The sequence below is a fragment of the Macaca nemestrina genome, chromosome 11 (genome assembly GCF_043159975.1).
Source record: "Macaca nemestrina isolate mMacNem1 chromosome 11, mMacNem.hap1, whole genome shotgun sequence".
NCBI lineage: Eukaryota > Metazoa > Chordata > Mammalia > Primates > Cercopithecidae > Macaca > Macaca nemestrina.
The window spans coordinates 22,742,839-22,767,647 of record NC_092135.1 but is presented as its reverse complement, the minus strand read 5'-3'; the positions used below and the strand labels follow the sequence as shown (position 1 = coordinate 22,767,647).

General features: G+C 38.2%; 1 protein-coding gene across 2 annotated transcripts in view; it reads right to left on the bottom strand.

The window, feature by feature from the left end:
• LOC105492585 (thrombospondin type 1 domain containing 7B) overlaps window positions 1-24,809 on the bottom strand; it is a 900,526-nt gene that overhangs the window by 114,938 nt on the left and 760,779 nt on the right. For both annotated transcript variants that reach the window (XM_071072671.1, XM_071072672.1), the window contains exon 16: window positions 12,317-12,450. In XM_071072671.1, the coding sequence (XP_070928772.1) occupies window positions 12,317-12,450 (134 nt within the window). The remainder of the gene's footprint in view (window positions 1-12,316; window positions 12,451-24,809) is intronic.

Sequence of the window (24,809 nt, the reverse complement as noted above, 5' to 3'; positions counted from 1 at the left end):
CCCACTCTGCAATCATTTTATCAGCAAACCCTGTGTTCTGCACCTTCAGAATATATTTCAAATTTGACTTTCGCATCACCTTCACTTTTACTAAATCGAGTCCAACCATTAACTTCTTTCACCTGGAATTCAGCAACGGCCTCAAAACTGTATCACTCGCTGTTCTACACTGCACTCTAAAACACCTTCCCTATACCACATCCAATAAGGCTCTTTTCAAATGTAAATAAGATGCTGGGCAGGGTGGCTCATGCCTGTAATCCCAGCACTTTGAGAGGCCAAGGGGCAGATCACTTGAGGTCAAGAGTTTGAAACAAGCATGGCCAACATGGTGAAACCCTGTCTCTACTAAAAATACGAAGATTAGCTGGGCACAGTGGTGGGCACCTGTAATCCCAGCTATTTGGGAGGCTGAGGCATGAAGAAAACTGCCTCAACCTGGGAGGCAGAGGCTGCAGTGAGCTGGGATTGCACCACTGCACTCCAACCTGAGCGACGGTGCAAGACTCAGTCACAAAAAATAAAATAAAATAAAATAAAATAAAATAAAATAAAAGTAAATATGAGCATGACATTCCCCCACGTCAAAACTTCCATAGCTTCATGTTGCAGTTGGAATAATATCCAGTCTTTATCTTGTTTGAGTACTGATGCTAGACATATGGGACAGCTTGTTACTCTGTTAATAAGCCAAGAAGGTTCCTGCTTTTTACGCTCCTTGTCACTGGAAATCTCTTTCTAGAGATCTTCATGCTCATTCAGGTCTCTCACTACATTTAGGTTTGTGCTCAAATATTTTGCTGACCATCTTGCCAAAATAATACTCCTGGTAACTCCAATCCAGTTTTGTTTTTCTTTTTGGCATTTTATAGCAAAGACATTTCATTGTATATTAATTGTTCATTTTTTTCTCTATTGCTATTATAACCACATCAGACCAATCAGACTGAATTTTTATGTAACAAAGTTGTGAGTTGTTTCTCTTTTTTTAAATTTCTTTGTTTTTTAATTATACTTTATGTTCCAGGGTACATATGCACAACGTGCAGCTTTGTTACACATGTATACATGTGCCATGTTGGTTTGCTGCACCTATTAACTCGTCATTTACATTAGGTATATCTCCTAATGCTATCTCTCCCCTCTCCCCCCACCCCACAACAGGCCCCGGTGTATGATGTTCTGCTTCCTGTGTCCAAGTGATCTCATGGTTCAATTCCCACCTATGAGTGAGAACATCTGGTGTTTGGTTTTCTGTCCATGTGATAGTTTGCTCAGAATGATGGTTTCCAGCTGCATCCATGTCCCCACAAAGGACACGAACTCATCCATTTTATGGCTGCATAGTATTCCATGGTGTATATGTGCCACATTTTCTTAATCCAGTCTGTCACTGATGGACATTTGGGTTGATTCCAAGTCTTTGCTATTGTGAATAGTGCCACAATAAACATACGTGTGCATGTGTCTTTATAGCAGCATGACTTATAATCCTTTGGGTAAATCACCAGTAATGGGATGGCTGGGTCAAATGATATTTCTAGTTCTAGATCCTTGAGTAATTGCCACACTGTCTTCCACAATGGTTGAACTACTTTACAGTCCCACCAACAGTGTAAAAGTGTTCCTATTTCTCCACATCCTCTCCAGCACCTGTTGTTTCCTGACTTTTTAATGATTGCCATTCTAACTGGTGTGAGATGGTATCTCATGGTGGTTTTGATTTGCATTTCTCTGATGGCTAGTGATGACGAGCATTTTTTCATGTGTCTGTTGTCTGCATAAATGTCTTCTTTTGAGAAGTGTCTGTTCATATCCTTTTCCCACTTTTTGATGGGGTTGTTTGTTTTTTTCTTGTAAATTTGTTTGAGTTCTTTGCAGGTTCTGGATATTAGCCCTTTGTCAGATGAGTAGATTGCAAAAATTTCCTTCCATTCTGTAGGTTGCCTGTTCACTCTAATGGTGGTTTCTTTTGCTGTGCAGAAGCTCTTTAGTTTAATTAGATCCCATTTGTCAATTTTGGCTTTTGTTGTCATTGCTTTTGGTGTTTTAGACATGAAGTCCTTGCCCATGTTGATGTCCTGAATGGTATTGTCCAGGTTTTCTTATAGGGTTTTTATGGTTTTAAGTGCAACATTTAAGTCTCTAATCCATCTTGAATTAATTTTTGTATAAGGTGTAATAAGGAAGGGATCCAGTTTCAGCTTTCTACTTAAGACTAGCCAGTTTTCCCAGCACCATTTATTAAATAGGGAATCCTTTCCCCATTTCTTGTTTCTCTCAGGTTTGTCAAAGATCAGATGGCTGTATATGTGTGGTATTATTTCTGAGGACTCTGTTCTGTTCCATTGGTCTATATCTCTGTTTTGGTACCAGTACCATGCTGTTTTAGTTACTGTAGCCTTGTAGTATAGTTTGAAGTCAGGTAGCGTGATGCCTCCAGCTTTGTTCTTTTGGCTTAGGATTGTCTTGGCAATGTGGGCTCTTTTTTGGTTACATATGAACTTTAAAGTACTTTTTTCCAATTCTGTGAAGAAAGTCATTGGTAGCTTAAAAGGGATGGCATTGAATCTATAAATTATCTTGGACAGTATGGCCATTTTCATGATATTGATTCTTCCTATTCATGAGCATGGAATGTTCTTCCATTTGTTTGCGTCTTCTTTTATGTCATTGAGCAGTGGTTTGTAGTTCTCCTTGAAGAGTTCCTTCACATCTCTTGTAAGTTGGATTCCTAGGTATTTTATTCTCTTTGAAGCTATTGTGAATGGGAGTTCATTCATGATTTGGCTCTCTGTTTGTCTGTTACTGGTGTATAAGAATGCTTGTGATTTTTGCACATTTATTTTGCATTCTGAGACTTTGCTGAAGTTGCTTATCAGCTTAAGGAGATTTTGGGCTGAGATGATGGCCTTTTCTAAATATACAATCATGTCATCTGCAAACAGGGACAATTTGACTTCCTCTTTTCCTAATTGAATACCCTTTATTTCTTTTTCCTGCCTGATTGCCCTGGCCAGAACCTCCAACACTATATTGAATAGGAGTGGTGAGAGAGGGCATCCCTGTCTTGTGCCAGTTTTCAAAGGGAATGCTTCCAGTTTTTTCCCATTCAGTATGATATTGGCTGTGGGTTTGTCATAAATAGCTCTTGTTATTTTGAGATACATTCCATCAATACCGAATTTATTGAGAGTTTTTTGCATGAAGGGCTGCTGAATTTTGTCAAAGGCCTTTTCTGCATCTATTGAGATAATCATGTGGTTTTTGTCTTTGGTTCTGTTTATATGATGGATTACATTTATTGATTTGCATATGTTGAACCAGCCTTCCATCCCAGGGATGAAGCCCACTTGATCACATTGGATAAGCTTTTTGATGTGCTGCTGGATTTGGTTTGCCAGTATTTTATTGAGGATTTTTGCATCGATGTTCATCAGGGATATTGGTCTAAAATTCTCTTTTTTTTGTTGTGTCTCTGCCAGTCTTTGGTATCAGGATGATGTTGGCCTCATAAAGTGAGTTAGGGAGGGTTGCCTCTTTTTCTATTGATTGGAATAGTTTCAGAAGGAATGGTACCAGCTCCTCCTTGTACCTCTGGTAGAATTCAGCTGTGAATCCATCTGGTCCTGGACTTTTTTTGGTTGGTAGGTTATTAATTATTGCCTCAATTTCAGAGCCTGTTATTGGTCTATTCAGAGATTCCACTTCTTCCTGGTTTAGTCTTGGGAGAGTGTATGTGTCCAGGAATTTATCTATTTCTTCTAGGTTTTCTAGTTTATTTGCATAGAGGTGTTTATAGTATTCTCTGATGGTAGTTTGTATTTCTGTGGGGTCGGTGGTGATATCCCCTTTATCATTTTTTATTGCATCTATTTGATTCTTCTCTCTTTTCTTCTTTATTAGTCTTGCTAGTGGTCTATCAATTTTGTTGATCTTTTCAAAAAACCACCTCCCGGATTCTTTGATTTTTTGAAGGGATTTTGTGTCTCTATCTACTTCAGTTCTGCTCTGTTCTTAGTTATTTCTTGCTTTCTGCTAGCTTTTGAATATGTTTGCTCTTGCTTCTCTAGTTCTTTTAATTGTGATTTTAGGGTGTCAATTTTAGATCTTTCCTGTTTTCTCTCATGGGCATTTAGTGCTATAAATTTCCCTCTACACACTGCTTTAAATGTGTCCCAGAGATTCTGGCATGTTGTATCTTTGTTCTCATTGGTTTCAAAGAACATCTTTATTTCTGCCTTCATTTCATTATGTACCCAGTAGTCATTCAGGAGCAGATTATTCAGTTTCCATGTAGTTGAACGGTTTTGATTGAGTTTCTTAATCCTGAGTTCTAGTTTGATTGTGCTGTGGTCTGAGAGACAGTTTATTATAATTTTTATTCTTTTACATTTGCTGAGGAGTGCTTTACTTCCAACTATGTGGTCAATTTTGGAAAAGTGTGATGTGGTGGTGAGAAGAATGTATATTCTGTTGATTTGGGGTGGAGAGTCCTGTTGATGTCTATTAGGTCCGCTTGGTGCAGAGTTGAGTTCAATTACTGGATATCCTTGTTAACTTTCTGTCTCGTTGGTCTGTCTAATGTTGGTCTGTCTCCCATTATTATTGTGTGGGATTCTAAGTCTCTTTGTAAGTCTCTAAGGACTTGCTTTATGAATCTGGGTGCTCCTGTATTGGGTGCATATATATTTAGGATAGTTAGCTCTTCTTATTGAATTGATTCCTTTACCATTATGTAATGGCCTTCTTTTCTCTTTTGATCTTTGTTGGTTTAAAGTCTGTTTTATCAGAAACTAGGATTGCAATGCCTGCCATTTTTGTTTTCCATTTGCTTGGTAGATCTTCCTCCATTCCTTTATTTTGAGCCTATGTGTGTCTCTGCACATGAGATGGGTCTACTGAATACAGCAAACTGATGGGGTCTTGACTCTTTATCCAATTTTCCAGTCTGTGTCTTTTAATTGGAGAATTTAGCCTATTTACATTTAAGCTTAATATTCTTATGTGTGAACTTGATCCTGTCATTATGATGTTAGCTGGTTATTTTGCTCGTTAGTTGATGTGGTTTCTTCCTAGCATCAATGGTCTTTACATTTTGGCATGTTTTTGCAGTGGCTGGTACTGGCTGTTCCTTTCCATGTTTAGTGCTTCCCTCTGGTGCTCTTGTAGGGCTGGCCCGGTGGTGATAAAATCTCTCAGCACTTTCTTGTCTGTAAAGGATTTTATTTCTCCTTCACTTATGAAACTTAGTTTTGCTGGATATGAAATTCTGGGTTTAAAATTCTTTTCTTTAAGAATGTTGAATATCAGCCCCCACTCTCTTCTGGCTTGTAGAGTTTTTGCTGAGAGATCTGCTGTTAGTCTGATGGGCTTCCCTTTGTGAGTAACCTGACCTTTCTCTCTGGCTGCCCTTAACATTTTTTCTTTCATTTCAACTTTGGTGAATCTGACAATTATGTGTCTTAGAGTTGCTCTTCTCAAGGATTATCTTTGTGGCGATCTCTGTATTTCCTGAGTTTGAATATTGGCCTGCCTTTCTAGGTTGTGGAAGTTCTCCTGGACAATATCATGCAGAGTGTTTTCCAACTTGGTTCCATTCTCCCCATCACTTTCAAGTACACCAATCAGACGTAGATTTGGTCTTTTCACATAGTCCCATATTTCTTGGAGGCTTTGTTCATTTCTTTTTACTCTTTTTTTCTCTAAACTTCTCTTCTCACTTCATTTCATTCATTAGATCTTCAATCACTAATACCCTTTCTTCCAGTTGATAGAGTTGGTTACTGAAGCCTGTGCATTTGTCATGTAGTTCTCATGTCATGGTTTTCATCTCTATCAGATCATTTAAGGACTTCTCTACATTGGTTATTTAGTTAGCCATTCGTCAAATCTTTTTTCAAGGTTTTTAGTTTCTTTGCACTGGGTTTGTACTTACTCCTTTAGCCCGGAGACGTTTGATCGTCTGAAGCCTTCTTCTCTCAACTCGTCAAAGTCATTCTCCAACCCGCTTTGTTCTGTTGCTGGTGAGGAGCTGCGTTCTTTTGGAGGGGGAGAGGCATTCTGATTTTCAGAATTTTCAGCTTTTCTGCACTGCTTTTTCCCCATGTTTGTGGTTTTATCTACCTTTGGTCTTTGATGATGGTGACATATAGATGGGGTTTTGGTGTGGATGCCCTTTCTGTTTGTTATTTTTCCTTCTAACAGTCAGGACCCTCAGCTGTAGGTCTGTTGGAGTTTGCTTGAGCCCCACTCCAGACCCTGTTTGCCTGGGTATCAGCAGTGGAGGCTGCAGAAGACTGAACAGCAAATCTTGCTGTCTGATCGTTCCTCTGGAAGCTCCATCTCAGAGATGTACCCGGCTGTGTGAGGTGTGAGGTGTCAGTCTGTCCCTAGTGGTGGATGTCTCCCAGTTAGGCTACTCGGGGGTCAGGGACCCAATTGAGCAGGCAGTCTGTCTGTTCTCAGATCTCAAACTCTGTGCTGGGAGAACCACTGCTCTCTTCAAAGCTGTCAGACAGGAACATTTACATCTGCAGAGGTTTCTGCTGCCTTTTGTTTGGCTATGCCCTGTCCCCAGAGGTGGAATCTACAGAGGCAGGCAGGCAGGCAGGCCTCCTTGGGCTGCGGTGGGCTCCACCCTATTCGAGCTTCCCAGCTGCACAGGCACTTCCGCAGCTGGGCGGGCACCCCTCCCCCAGCCTCGCTGCCACCTTGAAGTTAGATCTTAGACTGCTGTGCTAGCAATAAGGGAGGCTCCGTGGGCGTGCGACCCTCTGAGCCAGGCGGGGGATTATAATCTCCTGATGTGTTGTTTGCTAAGACCCTTGGTAAAGCACAGTATTAGGGTGGGAGTGACCCAATTTTCCAGGTGTTGTGTGTCACCGTTTCCCTTGGCTAGGAAAGGGAATTCCCTTCCCCCTTGTGCTTCCCGGGTGAGGTGATGCCTCGCCTTCCTTTAGCTCTCACTTGTTGGGCTGCACCTACTGTCCTGCACCCACTGTCTGACATGCCCCAATGAGATGAACCCAGACCTCAGTTGGAAATGCAGAAATCACCCAACTTCTGTGTCACTCACACTGAGAGCTGGAGGTTGGAGCTGTTCTCATTCGGACATCTTGGCACCACCTTCTGAGTTGTTTTTCAGTTGCCATGGGTCTCTTACACTAAAGGTTATGAAACCCAATGGGCATGCCCAGATGAACTAACCACCAGGGGAATGTAAGTACGCAGAAGAGAGACTGAATTAAGAGGTGGATACTGCACAGTAGGATGTAGGATCAATCAGGTCAAGTCCCCGGCATCACCCTATAGGAGGATCCACTCAAATCATGTCTCTCAGCATCACCTTATTGCAAGATCCAATCAGATCATACCTTGTTATTTATGCTTATAAAACATGACCTAACTCAGGGAGGCATATTTAAACATTTCCTCCTATCTCCTTATCAACGAACTTACAGTGAACTCTTCTTGCTGCAAAAACCTGGTGCTTCAGTGTTTTTCTTTCCACTGCATGTGGGCAAATGGACCAAATTCGACTCAGTGACATTATATTGTCAATTCTTGGAGGACAAAAATGTTATTCACTCTTTTATATGATGTGCTTAGAACAATATTTGATACATAGAAGGCAAATATTCATAAATATTTTTTGATTTAATAATTGATTCTAGTCATGGATGAACTATGAAGATGCCCTACAGTTGGAAGGTTTTAAGAAAGAGAACAGATGAGCTATTCCATTCATTATAAGACTTTAAGGTCAATAATAGCTCAGAATGCAAGGTAACTGGAAGATCTGCTTCACATATTTAAAAGTAATTATGTACATACAGCATGGTGCATTGTGAGTATGTATGTTTTCTAGGGCTACCTCAGTGGGTTGAATGGGTTCCCCCAATTTCGTGTATTGAAAACTTAATCTCCCAAATGTGTATGTTGATTGGAGATGGAGCCATTGGGACATAATCAGGATTAGATTCAGTCATCAGAGTGGAGCCACCATGATGAGACTGGTGGCTTTATAAGAAGAGAAAGAGAAAGACTTGAGCTAACATGCAAGCTGTTGCCCTCTCTCCATGTGATGCCCTCCACTTCATTTTGATACAGTACAAAAAGCCCTCGCCAGAAGCTTCCACCAAGTGAAAAGGACATAAATTTTAGGGGACTGGGGCAGAATGATATGGTTTGAATATGTCACTCTAAAATTCATGTGTTGAAAATGTAATTGCCAGTATAATAGTACTAAGATGTGAGGTCTTTGAGATGTAATTGAGTCCTGAAGGTGGAAGCCTTATGAATGTCATTATTCTAGTATTGAGTTCTTATGTAAGTGAGTTTGTTCTCATGGGAGTGGACTGTTGTAAAAGCAAGCTTGGCTCATTCTTGTAGTCTCATTCTCACATGCTTGCTTGCCCTTCTACTTTCCTGCCATGTTATGAAACAGTACTAAAACCCTTGCCAGAAGCTGCTGCTCTGTCCTTGGAATTCCCAGCCTCCAGAGCCATGAGCCAAATAAATTTCTTTTCTTTATAAATTGCTAAATCTGTAGTATTCTGTCATAGCAAAATAAAAAGAGCTGAAACAGCTACCATAATAAAATACCACAGACTGGATCACTTAAATGACAGAAATTTATTTTCTCATAATTCTGGAGACTAGAAGTCTGAGATCAAGGTGTAATCTGGATTTTTTTTTCTCCTGAGGCCTCTCTCCTTGGTTTATAGATGGGCATATTCTCCCTGTCTTCACATGGTCTTTCCTTTATGTATGTCTGTGTCCTAGTCTTCTCTTCTTATAAGGCCACCAGTTAGAATAGATTAGGACCCATACCAATAACCTCATTTTACCTTAATTACTTCTTTAAAGATCCTATTTATTTCCAAATCATCACATTCTGAGCTACTGAGGGTTAGAACTTAGACATACAGATTTTTTTTTTGTGGGGAAGGGGTTGGAAGATATACAATTCATCCTATTGTAGAGTAATGCTTGGTAGTTATACCGCTTGTATTATATCAGTCTTTGTAGGTTTAAGCTGAGGCAAATGACTGAAAGGCCTTCTTGTTCAAGTGTGTTTTCCTCAATAAACCTTCCATAATTCTGTCTATAGCAATTTATTCTCTTTTTTAAAAAATTTATTTATTATTATTATACTTTAAGTTCTAGGGTACATGTGCATAACGTGCAGGTTTGTTACATATGTATACTTGTGCCATGTTGGTGTGCTGCACCCATCAACTCGTCAGCACCCATCAACTCGTCATTTACATCAGGTATAACTCCTAATGCAATCCCTCCCCCCCACCGCCATGATAGGCCCCGGTGTGTGATGTTCCCCTTCCTGAGTCCAAGTGATCTCATTGTTCAGTTCCCACCTATGAGTGAGAACATGCGGTGTTTGGTTTTCTGTTCTTGTGATAGTTTGCTAAGAATGATGGTTTCCAGCTGCATCCATGTCCCTACAAAGGACACAAACTCATCCTTTTTTATGGCTGCATCATATTCCATGGTGTATATGTGCCACATTTTCTTAATCCAGTCTGTCACTGATGGACATTTGGGTTGATTCCAAGTCTTTGCTATTGTGAATAGTGCCGCAATAAACATACGTGTGCATGTGTCTTTATAGCAGCATGATTTATAATCCTTTGGGCATATACCCAGTAATGGGATGGCTGGGTCATATGGTACATCTAGTTCTAGATCCTTGAGGAATCACCATACTGTTTTCCATAATGGTTGAACTAGTTTACAATCCCACCAACAGTGTAAAAGTGTTCCTATTTCTCCACATGCTCTCCAGCACCTGTTGTTTCCTGACTTTTTTTTTTTTTTTGGAAGTCAACATATTTTATTATTATTACCAAAGCAAAGTTCTGTCTTTTGTAGCTCTCTGCAGAAGCAGCAAATATATCATACATATTGGCACAGATGTCTTCAAAATTTATTTCCTTTTTTTTTTTTTTTAAATAAAGTTTTATTGGAACACATTCATGCCCATTTGCTTACATACTGACTTTGAGGGCTTACAACAGCAGAGGTGAGTAGTTGTGACAAAGACTATATGTCTCACAAAGCCTAAAATATTTACTTTAAATATTTCTTTTTTTTTTTTTTTAAATTATTATTATTATACTTTAAGTTGTAGGGTACATGTGCATATGCAGCTTGAAACCATCATTCTTAGCAAACTATCACAAGAACAGAAAACCAAACACCGCATGTTCTCACTCATAGGTGGGAACTGAACAATGAGATCACTTGGACTCAGGAAGGGGAACATCACACACCGGGGCCTATCATGGGGAGGGGGGAGGGGGGAGGGATTGCATTGGGAGTTATACCTGATGTAAATGACGAGTTGATGGGTGCAGCACACCAACAAGGCACAAGTATACATATGTAACAAACCTGCACGTTATGCACATGTATCCTGACTTTTTAATGATCGCCATTCTAACTGGTGTGAGATGGTATCTCATTGTGGTTTTGATTTGCATTTCTCTGATGTCTTGGAGATGCAGGCTCTTTTTTGGCTCCATATGAACTTTAAAGCAGTTTTTTCCAATTCTGTGAAGAAACTCATTGGTAGCTTGATGGCGATGGCATTGGATCTATAAATTAACTTGGGCAGTATGGCCATTTTCACGATATTGATTCTTCCTATCCATGAGCATGGTATGTTCTTCCATTTGTTTGTGTCCTCTTTTATTTCACTGAGCAGTGGTTTGTAGTTCTCCTTGAAGAGGTCCTTTACATCCCTTGTAAGTTGGATTCCTAGGTATTTTATTCTCTTTGAAGCACTTGTGAATGGAAGTTCATTCATGATTTGGCTCTGTGTTTGTCTGTTACAGGTGTATAAGAATGCTTGTGATTTTTGCACATTAATTTTGTATCCTGAGACTTTGTTGAAGTTGCTTATCAGCTTAAGGAGATTTTGGGCTGAGACAATGGGGTTAGCAATTTATTCTCTTAAAGCTTTTCTTTTTCTCCTGAGATTTTCCTTGAATATTTCTAAGAGGCCTGAATAGGATACAAGTAAGAGATGCCACAGTTCATTTACATATTACTTTACAAGCTAGGTTGGTCCATCGTTTTTCAAAACCATGAGAGAATAAGACACAGGAGACAGAGATTTTAAAAAGAAAAAGGTAAAAGCCCCAAATTTGCAACAGCCTGAGCATCTGAGTTTCCAGAAGAAAGGGCAATGAACAAATGGAAGAAAGATAATTTGTCTATTAGCCATTTGCTTGAGCTGGTGGGGAGAAGCAACTTTATAATTTCCCCAGCAGCTCTTCCTTTCAACATGACTACCAGTGATTTTGCAACATTGAGACTGTCATAAATAGTGGGTATATACTCAATTACTGAATAAAGTATATTTCACAGATGTTGAATAACCATCAATGACATAACCAGGCTCTGCCTTGCAACCGACTTCCAACAGTTAACTCAATAGGCAGCTACCTGATTTGGACGCTGACTGTCCATTTGAAACACAGTTTCCTAAATCTGACAAAATAATACACTATGCATGTGCAGGAGTTAACTAAGTTATGCTTCTTATCTATTTTACATACTAATCATTATGTATAAATATTGTAACTTTTGCTGTTTGAATTGTCTAATGTTCATTGCCATTATCCTCAGTTGGTAAGGACACTGTTCTTCTTTCTTTCAAAATCATTTCAAAATAGACCATCTTGACAAACTCAGGCCATGTAGTTCCTTTGGTTAACATTGCTATATTTATAAACCAAAAACTTTAAACCAGTTTCCACAGTAAATAATCTAGCATTCACTAAATTATCTCAGAGATGTGTTCCTCTTATATTAACATGTATTGCTACTATTCGTAGGCGTTCTCAGCCTTTAGTTTCCAAGGCTAATCATGGGGTTTAAAGTAACCTTTTTAATTATCAACATCCACAGTTAAGAAAAAACGTTCATCAACTATACTAACCATAATGCAAGAGAGAGAAATGGCAACACAGTCAGTATCTCCTAATTTGTTAAGAATGACGGCCATGAATCAGTGGAGTGACACCAGCCTGCTCCATGCAGGTGGTTCTCACACTGATGTCATTTGCAGGATATGCTAAAGGATTATGGCTGCACTGCAGAGGAACCCTATTATACATATGTGGCAGGTCAGGATGCACACATTTCAATGAATATTTCAAAGATGAGCAAAAACCAGAGTATATGTCATGAAAATTGAGTGTACTTGGATAAACATCACTGCTGTTTTTATAAAAAATGTGTAAGTTCCACTTCCCCCTATTTCCCAAATCTCTCCATTTTCACACACCTGATTTTCCTAGACTGTGTTCCTCTTCCACAGCGCAGGGACCTCAGCTCATTGTTGATTTTGCATGAAGACCAGTGTTCTACAACCCAGGAATACTGATTGCACTCACTGTAACATGGGACTGCCTCATGTACCTGTCAAGAACAGGAAAGAAAAACAATTATGTGGAACTATACAACTTATAGAAAAATAGCCTATCTTTTAGTAATGCTTGCTGAACATAACCCAAGAAACTGCACTCTGGCCCAAACAGCCAAATTACTTTCCCAAAAAGCAAGATAGATTTGGCTTCTCTGAATTTACTGACTTGCCTAAAGAAGCATACAGGGGAAATCAACTAAAATATGATGGTATGCTTTCACAGAAGAGAACAAAGGACAGTCATTTTCTAGTGCCAAGAATAGGAATTCCATTATCATTTCATTTCCTCAGAGAGCTCACACAGCATCTATTAGATGGTCCAGCTCTCAATTATATGGTATATTGTATTCTCAGATGTACTTTAACATGTCAATTGAAACAAACATATATAAGGAAAATTATTCTTGAATATAAGAGGTTCTTATAATGCATAAGAAAAGTGATATTATTTGCACCAGAAATTTCTTTTTATGCCCTCAAATGATCAATGCTAACAGGCAATCATTTAGCCTCCTGTGTATTGTGGCTTCATATAAATTTAGCTATATGTAGGTTGTTTTCAGAGGGTAGCTAAAACAGATGCACACACACACACACACACACACACACACACACACCAAGAGAAATGCTGCTAAACTGTTAGTGGTTCTGCATGATTACTGACTATGAATATTTACACTTTTATGGTGAAAACAATGAGTACAGTAAATGAATTCTTAGGTTATTTCCTATACATTTGTTTGTGGTGATTTTTTTTAGTTGAAATTGTATCCCAGTGGGCAGCCAATTGAGTTTGTCTGCCTCTTTGTGGCTGCATTTCAATTGCATTGCTCCTTAATATGGGGAACAGTGCTCTTTCTAGGTAAGAAAAAGAACACTGTTCCATTGCATGATCACAAAGATGGCTCAATTGTAGGCATGCTTACAAAGAATGGGTCCACCTATCACCAGTGTAGTTAATTCATGCTTTTCCTTTTACGTAATAACTTAATTCTCAATCCTTTCCTCCTCTTGCCTTTCTAATTCCATAAAATTATAAATGATAACTAGGTTGCATTATCCAAACAGAACCATTGCTTGTATGGTTTTACTAAATGCAAAGGAAGGCACTATGTAATAGGATAATCAAAAGACAAGATTGGAGCACTGTCAGCATGTTAGGTAAAAATCAAATGAGAAAAGGTGATTTGCAAGACTGCCTCTGAGCAATCACAAAATAATGTCAGAAACTATTTTTAACCATCTGGTCCTTCTTGGCTCTCTCACTTAGAACTCACAAGAAGATAAACTACAAAGTCACAAATATATGAGGGCAAAATGAAAGGAGATGGGAAAATAGAAGTAGAAATGGGTGTGTGGAAAGAAAGGAATTAAGTAATAAAAGAATCACATTTCATGCTGTGAATGCTACCAAGAATTGAATGAAAGGGTCAGAAGTATTTCCTACATTAGAATAAGGGGGTGATATCTTATGTCCAAGAATTATTTCCCATAACAGTCATAGGATAGTAGATGTAAGAGAATAATCTATAAAAATGAAGAGATAGGATCCCAACCAACCAGATACTAAAACTGAGCTGATGACAGCTGAGGGTTTAGCTGATCTGACTGTATCATGACAACGATGCTTTCACTGAATTTATGGTTTCATCCTCTGAACCCTTTAATATCTATTAATTTAAACAAAGCTTTTTGGATTTCCCCTGAGATAGAAGACAGCACCTCTGTCAAAGTACTTTGTACAAACAGGGGGTGGATGAAAAACTTAATTTGAAAATTAATTTCTCCTATATTTCATGCATGAATTCAAGAGCAAATGGTTGAGATAACGTCTCTGAAATGAAAATATTTTTTCTAAAGCTATCAATAGTAAGTAGAACTTAGATTTTCACCTTTCCTTCCATATAAAGCCAAACTGAAAATGAAAAACTGTTTGTTTAGTTGCATGTACCTTTGGTATAAACATTTGACCACCTGATTGTATATTGGTTTCTTGCTTATATTCTTTATGCTCCAGTTGTCTGCACCTGCAGCAGGATAGCTATCTGCAATGCCAAGCTATTGGAAGACAGGGAGAAGGTCTGCGTAGGAAGATGTGGGGATACCTTCTTGAGTAATAGCATTAAAACAGCACCTCTTAAACAAGATTCTCCATTCTCATGGAATTACTTGAAAATTTTCCCCATATGTATCTATCACTTAAGAATTTTTCATGCTGTTCATTCTAGCCAACAAATCCTTACCCTCTTCCTTTAAACCCCAAGTTAACCCCATCACAACACAAGGCTTTTTCTCTGACCCCAGTTAGTGTTTCTTTGGCATGTAGTGACAGTCCCAGTTTTAAGCCAGATAATAAAGCCAGGGTGTACGTGTTTGGGGCTGGGCAGTGGTACTGTTAGGGACACATGTTAGGCTGCTAGGGGAGCAAACACTTAAAAAAGCAGGCACCTGGACTCCTTTATGTATCTTTTAGCCTTTCATTACTTTAGCTCTTTATCTCACCTTAGTCCCAAAAACTGTATGTCTATTTCATACTGAGTGAATATGCTCAGAGAGACACAATTTGAACTCTCCATGCATACATATGCTTCTGATCGTAACCAAAGTTATACTTGAACTATCAGCATTTGTTTAAGTGTCTACCAGGGAAAAAAATGTGTGTCTTCTGTAGGGAGAGGCTGTGTTTTCATGATGCATATTTTTCGCAAGACATAAGGTGAAGGGGAGGCTATTAATAAGTATTGGTTGAATTGAAACTAATTATTGAAGGGACCCAGGTTCCTAAATGCCTCTCACTTAATTCTCTAGAGAAAACAGTCCCACTCCATGAAATGAGTAAGGGATATTTTACAAAGCACAAAGGATGATAAGAAGGAATAAAAATAAAAACCTTTTCTTTCCATTGTGGAACTTGGGTGAAGAACAGCAATCTCACTATGTCATTGAAAGGTATCAGTTGATGATTTTCTTGTTGAAAAAAATATATATATCTTTTAAGAACTGTGAAAAATGTCTCCTTAAAGCCTTTATCCAACAGGCAAGGAATCTTATCTAGAGGACCAAAAACACCCACAAAAGACAAAAAGGCAGCAGGGCATTCAAAAATAAAAATTAACTACCCAGATGCCCAATTTCTTCTCCTGTCAGTCTTTTATGCTCTGACTATTTTACATTGCTGTTTAGTTGGTGCTTATTATAGTTTTATAATGGAAATATGTTGCTGCATGGACTTTATCAGGGAATCATATGAAAATGTTCTAGGGAGAGAAATGAGCCATGGGAAAGTTAAATGAAATCCATTTCTGAATGGCACAAATTAGGGAAAAAATAACAAGGTTTAATAGGGCCATAGATGCTAAAAAATGCCACTGAAAAGACCAAATCCTCTGAGAGAGGCAACATTTCATTCTCCTAGTAATGAGTCCTATTTGTTATTTCTTCATTGGGGAATTCTGTTTTTATAATTTTGCCAGTTCCAGAGTCACATCATAAACTCATTCATTGAGTCAGTTTTTAAATATTTATTAAATAAGCCTCCATTCATTGTAATTGATCAATTTAACTAAATACTGCTTTCTGATACTGCTTCTCTAGCTACAGACTGACTTCCTTGCCATAAAAGCCGGGTCTTACTGGGGCTTGGTGGAAGTCATTCTTGTATGTCTGAGCTGTAGGGTTCAAAGACTCAAATAAAACAAATAATCCTTTAACAACAACCACATAAAAAATAGAAAATTTACAGCTTCTGCCTTTCTGTAGCAATAAACCTTTGCTCTAGTGAAGCTGCAAGTCAAGACCCAGGTAGAGGCCTTCAGGCTTGAGACCTCCATGCTGGGCACTGTGGCTGCTCAGTAGAACTTGGAAACCAGTTCAAAGGCCCATCTGGGACCAGAGATCCTGGCAATTCATATTCAATGTCAATTTCATTGGAATGTTAGGGGAAATGGTCTCAAGGAACACTGAGATCAATAAAGCACTATGAGATTGCTTCTTCTCCGAATGTTGTGAGCTCTTTCCATAAGATGTCCAATTTTGCCTTTCATCAGGCCTAGGATCCCATCCCCTAATTCAATGAACTTACTCCTAGCCATTCAATAGGTGTCCATGCTTTCTCTCTTTTCTCATTCATGGCTCACACTTTCCCCCCAGATGGGTTCCCTGGGTTATACTCTCCCCCAATTTACCACATTCTGACCCTTTTCTTATTCAATCAGCAACTAAATTATGCTTTCCTCCATGCTGATTGGTCTGACTGACTGGAAAAGATCACATTTACACAAAGAAGTTGTTCTTCCATTTTTATCAATCATGCATTTATATCTGTTTGTGTACAATATAATGCATGCAATGCTAAGTTTTAGTCCTAACACAACCATTCCCACAAGCTGTACAAATATGTCCATTAATAGTATCTGGTCAGCAATGATACCACCATAATACTGTATAGAACTTTATAGCTTATGTAAGGTATTCTGTGTCTTAAATCTTGGTCATCACACTCATTGGAGTTAGACAAGGTTGGTATGATCCTTACTTACAGGAAAAAAAAAATAACTGAAATTTGAGGGAAGCTAATGCCCACACTCACACTGAGATGGTGAGATGCCAAGTCTGTAGGGGCCAGTGGTGCACGGGCTCTGCCTATTTAGTTTGTTCAGGCACATCACTATCCTCCAAGAGACACTGAATACCTTTTCAATGAACATAATTCTAATAGTTCTAAATTCCTGCAAAAGGAAAGCCAGAAACAGACTTTTCAAAGTTGCCTATAAATTAGATGATGCCTGTTACTTTATATAGACAAAAAAAAATAAAAAATAAAAAATAAAGCTGCAATAGCAGTTTATTCTTAGTCTTTGGGTAAGGAGAGGTATTTGACAATTTCAAAAAGTTAAAAGTCTTTCAGTAAACTACCTTTCATGTTTAAAGCAAGAGCAGGCCTATGTCTTTTGTAAGGTTGCAATTATTTGTGGGAAGATGGTGGGTTGGGAAATTTCCAGAGAGATTTTTGAATTGGTATATGCAGGAAAATTATTATGCCTGTCATATGTACTACTGGTCACTCAAAAGGGCAGTACTGGGAATCAGGTATCTCTGGAGATCCTAGGTCCTGTCACGTGTACTACTGGTCACTCAAAAGGGCAGCACTGGGAGTCAGGTATCTCTGGAGATCCTAGGTCCAGTGGTCCTGGGTCAGTTACCCATCTTGATAACTGTCCCTTTTAAGCCAGATGCTCAAGCCTCAGGCCCAGGCTATCCTCCTGTTTGCAGGCATTTTCACACACTAGATTTTTTACCTACACAGAAAGTGAACAGATGGACTCAGAATACTCTGAGCTTCCCATCATGCCTGGTTTGTTAGGAATCGTTTTGGTTTTAAATATGCATTACATGTTCTCAATTTTGATATTAAGAACTTAAAAATGAAACTAACAATACTAAACAAGCTTTATTTAGCAAAATGTATTGATAAATAAATTGTTGAACTTTAAAGCCAATGGGACGTTTATTAGAATAACTCTGGTAGCTGTGTTCCCCTTCGCCTAAGAACAGTGGTTTGCAATCTGGATGTGTGGCTCTTCAGGACAGCAGCATTATTGCAAGTGGCCCACGAACATTTCACATCCTAAACCTTGTCTGTAGTCTCAATGAATAACATAATCTAAGGCATGTTGGTGTCATCTCTTGTCAAATGAATGTAGGCACCGTTGTGATTAATGAAATTTTAATTTCATTTGAAGGCACTGCTGAATTTGAATGAGCTTTTCTCCCCTTAGGCATTTTCCCAATTCAGGCTGACTAAGAGTATAAGATCTTCATATCAAAAATGCAGGGAACAGCTGCCTTTACATATAAAGAAGAGAAGAAATTGACTAACAAAAAGGCTATGCCCTAAAAACATACTGCTGCTTATATATGCATATAATAGACCTTCAGAAATCACTTTCAAAAGAGTAATTTTTTGAAGAACAATTTTGAAGAAAATTTTGAAGAATAATTTTTTTTTGAGAAGTTCTGAACTCTGGATTTTTTTTCAGCTTATATCTTTACATACTTTTTTAATTACTTCAACTTTCATTTTAGGTTCAGGGGTATATGTGAAGGTTTGTTACGTAGGTAAACTCATAACTCGGGGGTTTGGTGTATAGACGATTTTGTTACCCAGGTACTAAGCATAGAACTGAGCTCTGGACTCTTTACCTTTCATTTTCTAATGATCTAAAGCACTTAACCCTTTCCCTCTGGCCTGAGTATCACGGATGATCTTATAAACATGAGATCCTCAAAATCAAGCCAACACCTACGCCCAGCTAAACCATCCATGTCATCCACATAGTCTTATTTTCCTTGCCATGGTGGAAGCACTGAGACTTAATAAATGCAGTCTTAAGCCATGTATGTACTTCATCCCCGCTCCTGTGCTTCCTGACTCCCTTCAAGGATGTTGCACACAGTGCTGCTTCCCACTAGACAACATATTTAACAGAGGGCAGCCTCTGGCTGACTACTCGTCTCAAAGACCATAGTTAAAGCTAAGCTATCTGCGCTGATGTAGTTTAGATTATTTGTAATGACAGATAAGTAGAAATTCCTTAGTTTTTAAATGCAGAATATTATATTTCCCCCTATGGCAGATTTATATTTCTGATTGTGCGTGGTTTAAGTGACAATGAAAATAAACTACGATTTTTAAGTGAACGCATAGTAACGGGCACTCAATCAGCAACATATATTATTGTTTTACAGATCCTATAAAGTGCACGATATCCTACAAGGCAAGTACTAACACACATATACAGACACACATTTGAGCGTTGATCAGACTCCCGCTGTATTTTTTTTTTTTAACAGAACCGCGGGAGCATATTGACATAGGCACTTGGGGCAAGTTGAACTGTAAAGCCCACATTCTGTTCCACAGCACTATGCAAACAGTCACAGCAAATAGAATGAGAGAGGGAAGCTCACTCCAGAGTCTAAAACGCCTTCTCCAGTACCCTGGGAGATGCTTCCCACTGTCATGCTGTATTATGGCAAGAAATCAGATAGGATTTTGGAGATTGTTCACAGCATGCCAGGGACTCCAGCCATGGTGGTCCTTCCAATTTTCGTAGAACAGATTGTAGTCATCAGTCAAGTTCAAGTGAAAAAAGCAATACAATGCTAGCTATGATTGATACTCTCAGAAAATATTGGAAGAGCTGAATTTACAGGTCTTCAGAAAAGAGGTTATGGATGAACCTTGAGGACACTATGCTATGTGAAATATGCCAATCACAAAAGGACAAATACTGCATGATAGACTTAGGTGAGGTATCTAAAATAGTCAAACTCATAGATACAAAGAATAGAATGGTGGTTGCCAGGGGTTGGTGGGTCAGGGAAATAGGGAGTTCCTAATCAGTAGGTATAAAACTTCAGTTATGCAAGATTAATAAGTTCTAGAGGCCTACTGTATGAAGCCATGCCTGTAGATAACAATGCTGTATTGTACACTTGATAATCTGTTAAGAGGGTTTCATGCTAAGTGTTCTTATCAGAATAATGTTTTTTTAAGTTATGTGTCTCAGAAAGGGTTGGATTGCACCATGCAATGCTTTTACCATCTAGGAGATACTGTTTAGAGTCTAGTGCAAGAATGGGTATATAGATAAATTGAGTGAGTGAGTCTGGGCCACAGAATATGACGACCAGAAATCAGCTGAAAACGGAAAACTTTCTATCTCTGTTGCAAAAAAAAAAAAAAAAAAAAAAAAAAAAAAAAAGAGCATCTGAAAAAAAGACATGTCTGCCTTCTGGAAGGCAGCTAGGGTTCTACAAGTTACAGGCATAAGGTGGGGTTAAAAGCAGAGATCAGTTAACAGATCTCAGTCCTTAGAAACATATGTCCTAAGATGAAGTGAATGAGAAAGGTATGTGGTGCTGTTTAGGATTTACCAAGAAAAGGAGGAGAATGAGTTTAAGCCCCAGGCTTGCAACTTTTTGTTACCTAGAAATAAAGGCTTGGGGAAAACCTTTACTTTCCTTATGGACTTTTGTTAGAAGAAGGCTTGATACAACTCCCTGTTATTCTCAGTGGTTAAGAACTTCATGCTATTCCTTTTCTCTAGGCTGCATGCAACTTACTCAATATATGTAAGAAGGCAAGAAGCTTATAGAGTATGCCCAGGAAATCAATATAATTTGGATTACAAAAAGGTGTTTGTATAAAGCAGCAATATAATTTAAGGCACACACTCCTTAGGCAGAGAAATCCTACATTTGTGTGGCTAGACTATTAAGTACAAATGGACAAGGATGAGTAGCCCTAGTTAGGATTAACCTAATATGAACTACTATACGTTGAAAGGGAGATTTGTTAATCAATCAAGCAAACTAACCAAAATTTAATTCTCATAAAATGTACACAGGGCCATGACGTGTACAGAATAAAATCTGGAGACTGCAGCTAGCTGGGGTATGTAAATGGGAAAATGTAATGATGTAAACTTGTATTTGTGGACAGTGAGAGTTACTAATACTTCTGAGATTTATATTGTGAGATATTCCAAATAAAGTTTGGGAAAGAATAAGTCATCTTGAATGTGAGGGAGATGAGAGTGTGGGAAAGAGCTAAGAAAGGAGGAAATTGCTATGGTCTCAGTATGAGGTGATAGCTATGGAATAATGATCATCACTATTACTATTTTCACAAAGCCTCCAGTATATAACAAGGAAAAAGAAACACCAAGATTTAGGAGTGAAAATGAAAGAGACAGTTGAAACATCACTGCTACTTTTTGGGATCATTTAAAATTAGTATATTCTAATACTTAGGAATGCATTCAAGTTTCCTGTTTTTCACCAACAGCATTGTGAGGAAAAAGACAAGGCAGCAGCCTCCCAAGTGCCCTGGATTCCAGGGAGTATTGCTAATGAGAAGAGCAGCAGAAACTCTTGGGTATTTGCAAAGAAAATTTCTTCATAACATATTTGCCATCTTATTTCATCTTATGTTGGCTTCCTTGGGATAAATCTAATGTCATGCATGACCTTAAAAGCAATCTGGTCTTTGGAAGTTTTGCTCAAAACTTACCAATATTCACAGTAGGCGGCACAAAACTGGATCTGGCCTGAATTCTAGGATCACATCCAAAAGGAAAGCCCATAACTGGTAAGAAATGCCTTTTAAAGACTTTCTTATCATGCAGTGAGAGCTACAGGCCCACGATGCTACAGTCTCTTAATCAGCACTGCAAACAAACCTTTCCTACTCTGAAACACATCAGAGTTCTTACATATCACTTATGCCACAGTTTATCAGGAAGTGAAAGAGGACAGAACAAAAGGGTAACTATCAAAAATGGCCTTTATTCTGTCTAGAAAGTCTGATTTTTTAAAAAAGGAAAAACATATGAATTGCAGTCTATAAACTCCATTTGATGTGGCTAATTTCTAAATGAGTTTGTTACAATAGGAGAAAGGAGGAAATTGCTGCATCTTTTTATCCAAGAGATAAAATAGATTATTACTTCATCGTCGTTTAGGGAAAAGACAAAAATGAAAATAATGATTATAATATAGCCCTAAAGAGACTTTTGCACAGAAGTGTTACAAACATAAACACACATACACACACACACACACACACACAGTGAATTTTTTCTTCTCCTGTAGAAAAGTATAAATGTATAAAGAAGCAGTTCTGAGGCAGCCTTGTGCTATTACGAGTCAAAATATAAGGCTAGGCCCAGTACAAAATGGCTTTTCAAGGTATGAACACTTAATGGGAGTTCTTCTATAACAGACCTGATACGTCCGGGAGAAAGCTAAAGTGGAACATAGAGCCAGAAGTGGTGTTTTATAACCAAGGATGGCACAGTCTGACCTTTGCAAAAGTGAGAAGCAAAATTGATTGGATAATGGAATTCCTGCCATTCACTTACATGGTGATAAATTGGGATCTTGGCTCTGAGTTCCACACTAATTTCAACAGCTGGAGACTTTTATTATGGACTAATTGAAAGCTGTTGCTGTATGGAATAAAGGGTATTTTGTTGCAAACATTTTTCTTCTGAGGCAGACAGTGAGGAACAGACAAAGACTGATATAGACCTTTCTGGCTCTTCACAAAATAAAAACAGATGATTGCTGAAGAAAAGTGTTCATTTAAGGCTAACCTGTATCTGGCCTCCATTTGATTGAACTTCATCTGTTTGGCCAAAGGAAAGGCTGCTGTTGGTAAGGTAGAAGCCACTTTTAACAAGAGGAGATATTCCTACATGCAATAAATAATTAAGACCACAAAATGTTGTTACTGAATGGCCAACTAACCCATTTATATAAGGTGGCATATTTCCACAAACTTGGCCTTGATAATGGGTTAAAACATAAATATACATATGTGTACAAACAACAACAGCCTTCCTCTGATATTTACTGAGAACTAAGAATTCCAGAAAATCATATTTTCTGTAACAAAAAAGCAAGAAAACTCCAAAAAAACACAAAAACACAGTCTCCACAAAAGAAAAAGAAAGAAGGAAATAAAGAAAGAGAGAGAGAGAAAGAGAAAGAGAGAAAGAAAAATATTTGTAAACCATTGTCCCTGGTTTATGTTCTGTGCTCAATAGGTATGTATATTGACTTCAATACTGAATGCACGAACACAGAAATGAATATGAATATGCTTTCTGAAAAGCATGCCTATACCAAACCACGATGCTAATATCATCTGAAGCTAAAACTTTTGCCCATTGTTATTATTTTTACAAGATCAGCATTATGCACTAATATCAGTTCTAACTGCTTATAACTATAATCTATAGTGTTTAGATTTGAATGGTTCTGGAGAGTAAAAATATAAATGAATTTAGAGTCTTATATTTCTTAGATTGATATGAATTCAAAATCTTCTCATTTCTGAATCCATTTGTGTTTTTCTCAGTAGAGATGACAGTAATAAGACAATATCACCTCACTTTCCTGTCCCAATTAAGGATGTCTTGAATTAATTTAAAAAATAAACTTCTGAAAGAATTGACTTTTTTCCCCTTAAAGGCAGGTAATATTCAAGGTAGTCAGCCCTCACCGTGTATAACTACAGGCAGACCCTGACGGCATGAGGGAGCGAGGATCACAGAAACAGCTTGATCTCCCAGAAAGTGGGGACCATGTCGTGCACACCTTTTATGTTCCACATAGCATCTCTTTTGTGCTGGACTCATGATGGGCTCATAATAAATGCATGTTGACTGAACTTTAAAGTATAGAGCTTAGGGTTCTGGATCTGAGCCGGCTTCTCACTTGTTGGAGGGGTTTGTTAAAACATGACTCCTTAGCAGGAAACACACTGCTTCTGTTTAATGAAATGGCATCTGTAGAGCAATTTAGGAGATGGGCAGCATCAAGTACTTTATTTGTCTTGGATACTTGTCCTTCATGATTGGATTCCTTGGTTGGGTTCTATTAAATTGATAATGTGGTCCTCTTCGGGGGTGGCTTCATTTCAGTGATGGGTGAGGTGATCCTTGATACTGTGTGAAAGATTATCTGTGGTCTGGTGAGCAGGGCAGTATTAAGGAAGCTGTGAGAAAGAGGTTTTATTTCAGGTTCCGCCATTGATTTTCTGGCAGCTCACTTACAGGACTCTTGGGGTCTAGTTTTTCTCTTCATAACCTGATATTAATACTTATCATTTTCAAGAGATGTACAGCAATGGTATATGAGCTTTAGAAACTTTAAGCGAAGTTGCTGTAATAAGTAACTTTTTTTTAGTAAGATTAGGATTAAAACGCAAAGTTGATGAAATTTTGGAGCTCAGAGTAAACGGATCATCAATTCCAACTGTCTCATTTTCTTCATCAAAAATACACTTGCACTCCCACATAAATTAATCTTTGAATACTTACTAACATTGCACCCTCAAAAGTAGTGACTGAGACAGACACAAGCCTTGAAATTGTATGCTTTCTCATCCTCCATAGCCCTGATACATTATTGAGAACAAGAGATGCCCAATCACTAACAGCTAAGCCAGCAAAACAACCTCAGTCATTCAAAAAATATCACTGCCATTTCTCATGATAGTATGAGGAGGCATGTACAATTCTACAGTAATGGCAGTGTTTGAAATTCCTCTTGAGTATGAAGTGATTCCTCCAAAAAAAGAAGTCTTTAATTTTATAATTGAGACATATAAAGTGCCCTACATTGAAAGAATTAAAATCAAGCCATTAACTATTTATAAATCACTATATACAAGGTAGATTATAAGGTATTGATGAAGAATAAAAATAAAAGAGAATATGAATATTATAAAAATCACTCTTCATTAAAAATAAACGTCATCTGATTATAATAGTCATGGATT